The sequence below is a fragment of the Rhincodon typus genome, chromosome 6 (assembly GCF_021869965.1).
Source record: "Rhincodon typus isolate 14 chromosome 6, sRhiTyp1.1, whole genome shotgun sequence".
In the NCBI taxonomy this organism is placed as follows: Eukaryota; Metazoa; Chordata; class Chondrichthyes; order Orectolobiformes; family Rhincodontidae; genus Rhincodon; species Rhincodon typus.
In genome coordinates, this window is record NC_063337.1 from 7230978 (window position 1) to 7241161 (window position 10184).

General features: G+C 44.2%; 2 protein-coding genes across 3 annotated transcripts in view; one reads left to right on the forward strand and one right to left on the reverse strand.

Annotated features, from left to right (window-relative positions):
• clns1a (chloride channel, nucleotide-sensitive, 1A) overlaps positions 1-9221 on the reverse strand; it is a 46105-nt gene extending 36884 nt beyond the window's left edge. Inside the window, exons 1-2 of one of the 2 annotated variants that reach the window (XM_020529006.2) lie at positions 8952-9221; positions 101-237 (exon numbers count right to left, since the gene is read on the reverse strand). In XM_020529006.2, coding sequence (XP_020384595.1) covers positions 101-237; positions 8952-9070 — 256 coding nt within the window. In that variant the 5' untranslated portion in view covers positions 9071-9221. The remainder of the gene's footprint in view (positions 1-100; positions 238-8951) is intronic. The other variant, XM_020529005.2, reaches the window with a different exon arrangement.
• pnpla4 (patatin-like phospholipase domain containing 4) overlaps positions 1-10184 on the forward strand; it is a 98488-nt gene that overhangs the window by 33103 nt on the left and 55201 nt on the right. The window lies entirely within an intron of this gene.

Genomic DNA, 10184 nt, shown 5'->3' on the forward strand with positions numbered 1-10184 from the left:
CTTTCAAAAAGGCAAAGTTACCAAATGTATTAATCTGCTTCCCCCCCACCCAGCCACCTGACTCCCCTGGTTTAAAAAAAAAATCAAAGACAAGTCTCACCTCCTAACTTGGCATTCACCATCACATACAAGTGTTCCTGTGGATAGACAGTCACATCTCTAGACACAGCATGTAAGCTAATGGTTGGATATTCCAAAGAAAATCCCATTCCAGACCCATCAAACCAAGACAGTCGGCTGAAAAATCAAAACAAAACAGGATTTTAAAACAAGGGCAGGTGTGTTAATACAACAGATTGACAGCTAAGGTGCACAGAAAATTACAGCAAGCAAATGTTTCTGCAAAGAAAATCTAACAATTGTTCAAAGTTAGTGCCCAGTTTTACAGTGATTTGATAAGTCAACAAGTTTATAACCAGCGGTTTTGGAAACAACTAAGACTATGAGAATGGAATCATCATAGAATCCCTACAGTATGGAAACAGGCCCTTTGGCTCAACATGTCCACACCAACCCTCAGAGCATCCTACCCAGACCCATCCCCTATAACCCATCTAATAAACACTACAGGGTAATTTAGCATGGCCAATCCACCTAGTCTACACATCTTTGGACCATGGGAGGAAACCGGAGCACCCGGAGGAAACCCACGGAGACACAGTGAGAATGTGCAAACTCCACACAGATAGTTGCCCAAGGGTGGAATTGAACCCAGGTCCCTGGTGCTGTGAGGCAGCAGAGGTAACCACTGAGCTACCGTGCCACCCCAAATATTGTTACTATTTTCCTAAAAGTAAAAACTATGCCCTCCGAGCTAATGCATGCTACGGAAATGAATGTTTAATGGTATTAATCTTGGAGACCCGGATAATGTTCTGGGATGTGGGACTGAATCCTGCCATGGCTCAGTTGATAACATTCTTGCCTATAAGCCAGAAGGTTGAGAGTTCAAAGTTCCACTCCAGGACTTGAGCATAAAATCTAGCTTGATATTCCAGTACAGTGCTGAAGGAGTGCTGCACTATCAGAGGTGTCACCTGCTAGTTGAGGTGTTAAATTGAGACCAGCCTGTTCTCTCAGGTGGACATGCGATTGCAGGACATTATTTTGAAGAGGAGCAGGGACTGAATCCCAATGCCCTGGTCTCAATAACAGAACAAAAATAAATTATACTGAAAAACAGATTGCTGTGTGCAAACTGGCTGCTGTTTTCTACATTAACATATTTTCTATATTTTGCAAGACCATAAAAGGTGTTAAATAAATGCAAGTCCTTTTCATTAGTGATCCTCATTCTGTAACACGCAATGTCCCATGTACCATTCTAGAAAGAACTGACAATATATTACCAGACGTACAACAAAAACATAAAATTATGGCCACGGAGAAGGGTCTATATAAGCTTCAACCAATGCCCCTCAAACCCCAGCGTAAAAGAGAGAAGTTTTATCACTGCTGAGATAGAAATATTCCCTTGCTAAGGTCATGAAACGGACACCTATGCCCCAAACCAGTCAATACTCATTGCATTAGGTCCTATCCCAAGTCATTCTTTAGTCCCTGAAACTGTGGATGCTTCGTTAAACCTCTAATGGTTTAACAAGCTGTGGTCCTTAAAAATCCAAAGTGGAAAGTGTACCCTCCTTTTTTACTCAGCCTTCTCCCCCAACTTTTCAATCCTGTTGGGTGCCCTGCAGGATAGTGGGCTAGCTGCTCCAAAGATAAGGATAATGATCCTTTGATAGCAGTCCCTGGTGGCTCATTCAATGTTCACGTTTTGTTATGAATGCTGGCATCTCAAGGACTTCACTTTCACTCAGTCAAATGAAACTATTGATTCCAAGCCATTGATGCTAGGTTGCAGACAGCACGACTCCAGCAGCAATGCAAAACCCTCAATCCTTGTAGTCGTCCGAAGTATTTCTAGTTGAGGCATGAAAAGTTCAGAAAGGTTATGGAAGAGTTTTACCACAGTGACGTCAAAGCAGGATTACAATTACACGCTTAGACTGGAGAAACTAAGGCTGTTCATGTTAAAACACAAGAGGTTAAGAGGAGATTTGATAACAATGTTTAAAACCACATAGAATTTGAATTAGGTTGAATAGAATCATAGAATAGAATCCCTATAGTGCAGAAATAGGCCATTCAGCACATCGATTCTGCACCAACACTCCAAACAGCAACCCACCCAAATTCTGCCTCCTATCCTATTCCCATATTTACCATTATCCATCTAGCTGACACATCCCCGAACACCACGGACAATTTAGCATAGCCAATTCTTTGGCTTGAGGGGGGAAACTGGAGCACGCAGCAGTAGCCCACGCAGACATGGGGAGAAAATGCAATCTCCACACAGCCAGTTAGCCAAATCGAATAAAGCAAACTGTTTCCACCAGCCTAATAACCATAGGGCTCAGATCACTGGCAAACAGAAGAACCAGATGACAAGAGGAAAGACTATGTCATGTGAGGAGTGGTGAGGATTTGGAATGTAGTGCTGAAGTGGGTAGTGGATATGACAGACTTCAAATACATTGGATAAATACCTGAAAGCGCACCAATACTAGGGGCATGGCAAAAGAATAATGACACTAGCGCGATTGCTTTTCAGAAGTGCTGGCGCAGTCACGATGAAGCCGTATGACCTCGTTCTGTGCTGCACTGTTGTGATTGGACATAAACATGATTTTTTTTTGTCCAGAATCACCAATGGAAAAGTACGATCAGATAGCAGACAGCTGTGGCCAAATAGGTCCACCATCATCCTTTGTGTAGCATGAAACCATAAGCAGTGGGAACAGGAAGAGGCCATTCAGCCCCTAAAACCATTCAGTAGGATCTGAGGGACTTTGCTAAGGCTGTACTGACTGAACTGCCTTGATTGCTCATGGTAAGCTTGTGAGTTACACAGAACAAGGCAGCCCCAGTTTTAACTCAAGTTTGGTAGATGAGGTATCAACTGGACTAAATGACAAAGCAAAGTTCAGTCTCGGTTCCTGCACACTGCTATCCAGTTTGCCATAAAGTATAAATTTAATTTGCTAAAAAATGCCTTGCAATTCCAATTACAGAGGAAAATAAATATAACTGAAAACAATGGAGCACAAGTCAAAAGCAAGTTTTACACAAACAGCAACACTTGCCCAACCCATTTGCTTTTGGTCCCTCACTATTAAAATCAATGTTTCACATCAGAACATTAGGTAGAAAAGGGAATGGAGAAATCTAAAGGAAGGTGTTGAAACTAGACAAAGACAAGTTCAAACTAATAAAATGTTTATGTCGAGCATTGAATGTGATCCCCAAAATCCTGGATTAATAAAAAACAATTGAGCCATGGAGCCATGGGTAACATTCTTCTCTATCTTGTAACTCATCAGCTAGGGCTCATTGGTAATGCATGCTCAAGTCAGAATGCTGTAGGTTCAGACAGTTTAGAGATCTGAGCTCAAAAATCTCAGCTGACAGTCCTGTGGACTACTGAGAGAGTGCTACACCTTCTGAATAAGACACCACACTGAGGCCCCATCTGGCCTCTCAAACAGTTTTCAGGAGCACAGCAGTACACCCCAGTATCCTGGCCAATTTATCCCTCTGCCAATATCATTTAAAACAAATTACCTGGGCTACAATCACATCACTATTTGAACACAAACTGGTTGTTATATTTCCTACTGACTCCACCAAAGTAATCATGCTTCAAAAATACTTCATTGGCTATTAGGTCATTTCAGGATGACCTGAGATTATGAAAGGCATGACATAAAGGTAGGATTTTCTTCTATTTTGACAAAGTTCCCAGATTACAGTTATTTTCTCTAAACACCTTAGAAGACCTGTCCGTACAGTTTGATTCAAACTGGCATTTTGGCTGTTGTGTACATTCAGAGTAATCTCAAATTCCCATTGGAGAACCACCCAAAAGAGAAAAACAGCTCTCTCAATTCAAGACTGATGTGAAGAAACTAGAGAGTGTTTTTGTTGGGAGAAGTAGGGATGTTAGGCAATCTGGTGCTCAACTTACAGAAGGAGTTTAGCTTACACATCGCACTCTTTATAATTTATGGCAGAAGCAGGTTCCTATTAAGATACAAGGGTAGACTGCTCACCTAAATGGCATTTAACTTCACTTGTCATTCTATATTTACCTATGGGTGCATGGGCCATTACAAGTTGGCTAAGAGGTCGAGATATTTTTGGCACAGTTGTCCTTCACAGACTTTGACATTAAGTAAGGCTGACAGCCAAACTGGCAGATTTGCAAATGACACATTCATTGCTTCTGTACGATTCCCTGCCATTCAACACCAAATCAGGCATAATCAGCACAATGGGAACCAGCACAAACACTGAACTGATTCAGGAATATAAAGGGCTTACACATGTTTGCACATAACCTGCGTTTGATGGTGGCAATAGTTGTCTTGAATAAAATGTCTTTCATTCTTCAGTGTGAATATCCTTCACCTTAAAGAGAAAAAATACACCAAGGCAAAAAGAAGCGCTTTTAAGTAGCAATTGCTTATTTAAAAGCAAAGCTAGCATTCACGTGTCACTAACTATATGCAACACAAAAGTTAAGAAATATTCCCACACATACTGAGATGAAAGGCAAAGCTGTGGCTATGGGGTAGGTCCTGGGTATTGAGAGGTGAGGAAACAAATGACAATGATGTTCACCAAAACTCTGAGTGATTTTAAAGAGTGGAAATATGGTCAGTTACCAGATACCAGCTGAAAGATTAGAGATTAGGGTTACTGGAGAAGGAGCAAGGGCGTCAACATACCTCCCTAAAGTGACAGATGAGGGGCATCAACACTAACTCACTTCATGAAGCATAAAGTCTTGAACTCTGACAGATCCTGGCACGGATAGGTTGAAGGACCTTCTTCGGTGCTGCAAGCCTCTATATACATTGGTTTTTGGGCTCCATTTGCGGTCAACGCCACTAATAGGTGGAAAACTGTGCAAGGATGCATAAAACTGGAGCGACATGGTACAATGTGGAATCGTGAGAGATTAAGGTACGGTTGGGATATGGTGAAATTGCCTGTTAATTTATACCGCTTGGGTCTGTACAACAGAGGAAGGGCCATGCCGCAATCTGCAACTCATTTGGAGACAAACCGGGCAGGGAGAGGAGTAATCAGACTGTAGGAAACTCGTGCAGATTACGCTGCATCCTTGAACGACATTAGCATTCAAAGGAGGATCTTAACTGAAGTTCCATCAGCTGAGAACAGCATGAACCTCTGAATAGCAAAATGTAAACTGCGTCTCCAGGCCAAACAATAATCCATTTACCCTTTTACACAAGAGCTATTGTGAACAAACTGTACAGTCTGGACTGATTCCAAGAACAGGGCAGCATCCCACTGCCCGGATTCTGTTTGAAAATAGGTCCAAAGACCTTCGCCTCAGGCAAGAAACCGCATTGTTATGCATGCAGTGCATATGCTGGGAGCTGGGATACAGGAGAACAGAGACTGTCTTCACAAGTTATTCATATAGAAACTCCCATTCAGATGACCCTGATCAAGCAGCAGGTTGCAAACCCTACACAAACTGTGCAGAGTCGAGTGCCTGATCCATTAAGCAAAGAAATGGAGGATAAAAGTGTATAGATAACAGTTGTGCACAGGGTGTGAATATCAAGCGCAAGTTTTCTATTGGAATAATTGAAGCAGAAGACAGACAGGAAAAGGTCCAGATTTTAAAGCCTGTCTTATTTCTTAAAAAAAAAAGTCTTCGATTAAAATTGTCATTTGCATTTAAATTCCAAGCCAAATAAGAAAGCAGAGCTCACCAGAATATCACAAAGGTTAACAGGATTAAACGACGAGGACGGATTGTAAAATATTACTTTTGTATTCTGGAATATGGAAATAAGGAGTGACCTGATGATAAATGGATACATTTCACTTAGCGAGGGAGTCTAGGACAAGGGGGCATAATGGTCAAATTAGAACTGGGCCATTCAAAGTACTGTCTGGAATCACTTCTTCACAGGGGAGTGGAAATCTGGAACTATCTCCCCGTAAAACTGCTGAATCCAGGGGTCAGTTGAAAATTTCAAAACTGAGAAGTCTTTGGTCAGGCAATACAGTTAAGATTAAGTACAGCCATTTGTCAGACTGAATGACCTCCTCCTGTTCTCATATATTAAAGCTGGCTGGAACAGAGTTTCTCCATACAAAAGGCCATGGAGCCGAGACACTAAAAATTGGGGCATCACGTCAGCGCTGTAGGAAGGCAACAACTTCTTAAACATCTTAATCTTTGTATAATCTGGAAATAAAAACTGAATAATATACTGCACAAGGCACCTCTGACAATCACCCCAACATCCCTTTCTCTCTTCCTTCAGCAACCAACACTACTCACTCCATTGCTATTGAACCTCTTCTATCCCACTTTGAATCACCCGTTCTAAACCCACCTACTACCCCTGTTTTTTCCCCCACTCTCAGGTAATTTCCCCAGTTGCTACAAGGACCCCATTTTAACCCCCTTTCCCAGAGGGCCAAGTTTGAATTCCTTTGTCCAACGCAGTAGGAAAATTATCAAAGTCACAAATGACAACCTGTGTGGCTATGACAAAGGTAAACTTTCCCTACTCATCCTGACTGCGGTCTTTGACGTGCTTAACCGTAACTCACCTCCTCTATTGCTTCTCTGGGTGGGACTGTTACCAGAGTCAATTTCTATCTATCAAAATGAAGCCTGCAAATCGCTTGCTGCTCTCGTTTCTCTTCCTGCTCCCACATCTTTACAATCTTTACCCCAAGAATTACCTTTATTCCCCTACCCCATTTATTTTCTACATGTTGCTCCTCAGAGACATTGCCCAACAGCACAATGTTTGGATATCTGCAGGTAAACTAACAACATCCCACTTGTCATTCGCCTCCTGATCTACTGTTAAAATTTTTGGACTGTTTATCTGATATTCAGATGAAATTTCTCCTAATTAAATATTGGGATGTTTGTTGTTTTTGTTCTCCACTCCAAACTCTGTTCCCTAGCTATTGTCCCCACTCTTCCCTCTTTTGGCAAAGGTCAGATATTGAACCAGTCTATTTCCAACCCTGGTCTCTCATATATCCAAGGTGAACTTTCGATCTCAAATTCGTGCTGTTTTTAATGATCACTTCCTTCCATCTCTGTACCACTGCCTGACTTCATCCCTGTCTTAGTTCATCTACTGTTGAAACTCTAATCTGTACCCATGTTACCTGAAGACGCAACTTTTCCAACCCATTCCTGCAGGACAACTACATTCTACCTTCAATAAATAAGGTCACTCAAAACTGTGGTACTCGTGTAAACTTGTAGCAAATGCTGTTCATCTATCATCCACACTCATTGATTTCCAAAGGCTCCTGGTCAAACAAGATCTTCCCTTTAGTCCCTCCATGCACTTGTCTCTCCCTACCTCTCCTCTCCAGCCCCAAAACCCACAGATTTCTGCATGCCTCTAATTCTGACCTTTTGTGCATTCCTAACTATGAGTACTGCGCCACTGGCAGCTGCACTGCCTGCAGCCAATTAGACCCCAAGCTCTGGAAGTCACTCCCTACAAATTTTCAATGCACCACTGTCCTTTAAGACACTTCTGAAAAGCTTTGACTCAGTTATTGGGAACCTGACCCAATTTCTTCAAATTTTTGATAATGTTCTTGTGAAGTACCTCTCCCCCCCCAACCCCTAACCCTTTTCCTGTCTCTCTCGGTCTTTCTTCATAGGTGGTCCCTTTGGATCAAGAATGACTTCCTTCTTTGATGTTGTAGGTCCTGAGGTAACTAAACAGTCCAATGTAAGATCTGAACATTCTGTTGCAGGCGGTACTTGAGGGAGAAGAGGTGGTGGGATGCTCACATTTTCACACGCTCCTATTGCTGTTTGCATTTGGCTTCACCTGGAGAAGTTTAAGATTGCTGGACCTTCGCAAGTTTTTCTTCTCCAGCCTGGGGCAAAAGATTCCTGTGAGTCAGTGCTGATATTGCTTCAAGGATGTTCTTGAAGCATTTCCTCTGTCCTTCTGGTAACAGCTTGACATCACAAAGCTTGGGGTAGAAGGGTCATTTCAGAAGTCTTGTGTCTCCTCTGTTCCTACTTGCAACCTCTTCTATCTTTCCCTTTTCCCTCCCTCTCTCAATTTCCTTTTCTTCTGCTTACTCCCACTTGGAAACCTTGCGCGCTCACTCTCCTCAATACCCCAATCCCCCATCTCTCCTCCACTCAGTCCACTCAAAGCCCTTTGCAATTAATTTGATCCCTGTTTCCATCAATCATCCTTTATTCCCTCTGCTTTCCCCTAAACTCCCCTTCCCTCTACTCTTTCTCCACCCTCTCCCCAAACCCCTTTCACTTTCCACTATTGCTGTCTCTTCAACACCCAATTTAAAATTTCTGCCCCCTTCATCACCTTACTCCCATTCCCTCACCCCATCTCCCACAACATTCCCCTCTACTTACCCTCACACCCCTTCCCACAATTGATCTTCCCTCCTTCCTTCCTCATTCCTTTTCCCATGCCCACACCCTTCCCCTCTTCTCAGCCCTTTTCGTCTCCTCACACCTTCACTCCCCTCCGGCTCATACCCTTGCCCCCAACTCCCCATTCCACTCCCCCTCACTCTTTCCCCTCTCCACACTCCCACTTTCTATTCATTCTTTTCCCATACCTTTATTCTCCACCCCACACACCCAAATATCCTCCTCCCCATACCCTCCCCTATTCGCCACACTCTCAACCTCACCCTGCTGCATAACCCCACCCTCCTCTCCCTGTCCCTCGCACTCTTTCCCTGCCCTCAACCCCAAACCCATTCCCCCCCCCCCCCCGGTCCTTTCACCCCCCCCCCCCTCCCCCCCCAAGTCCCCCCCCCTCCCCCCCCCCGCCCCCCCTTGTAGTATTTCGGGCCCCGGCTCCCACTCTCACCTCTCGGCAATATACAAGGTGCCTGTGCCCAGGCCCTTGCCGTCCAGCACCGCTGCAATCTCGGGCTGCTGGAGCCGCACCCCCTCGGCCGGGGGCGGGAAACACCTGAGGAAAACCATTGGGGCCAGCAGGCGGCGGAAACACGTTGAGCTACGGGGGCCCAGTGCTCGGACTCTGCCTCTGCCGCTCACCCTGAACTCTCCATGCGGCTCCCGCTCGCTCAGGCCCAAACCAGCCACCGGATACCGTCACCCAGCAACAGGCACCCACTTCCGGCAGCTCACAGCGCCTCCCGCGGCCGGAAGGGATTAATACCACACATCACTATTGGTACGGTGACGTGTTACAGCGCCGCAAGCGGCCTGGAGGCATCATTACAACACATCACCATTGGTGCCGTGACCATCATACAGCGCCGCCTATGGCTTGGAGGCATCATTACAACACATCTCCATTGGTGCCGTGACCATCGTACAGCGCCGCCTATGGCTTGGAGGGATCATTACATCATATCCCCATTGGCCCTCATAAGAACAGGATACTCAGGATCAGTTTTGGATTGCCTGTTACTTTAGTTAGCCCCTCAGCATGCGACTCTTGTACCTATTATGTTATGCTAGCCATTTGATTTGTCTCCAGCACCACCTTATTTTTAAATTTTTGCAATTATCACTCTGCCTTAATTAATTGGGATATACATCATCCCCTTCACTCACTGTTCAGCTGTTCACACTTTACTCACACCATCTGATAGTTTTGATCACCTACAGAGACTTATTATTCAGCCTAATGACACTCCACTCACACTGTTTGTATGATCTTTTGATCTCTCTGCCCATTGATGTCTCTGCTTATAAATTCTGTGTCTGTATGCTTTTCTTCACTTCATCTGATGAAGGGGCAGTGCTTTCAAATAATCCAATTGGACTACAACCTGATGTTGTGTAACACTGACCTTATTCACCCAGTCCAACACCAGCACCTCCACACCATTAGTGCAGTGACTGTCATACAGTGCCACCAATAGCCATGGAGACATCATTACATTACATCACCATTGGTGCCATGACCATCATACAGCGCTGCTTATGGCTTGGAGGGATCATTACAACACATCGCCATTGGTGCAGTGTACACAGAAGTATACACAGAACATTACAGCACATTACAGGCCCTTCGGCCCTCGATGTTGCGCCGACCTGTGAAACTAATCTGAAACCCATCTAACCTAAA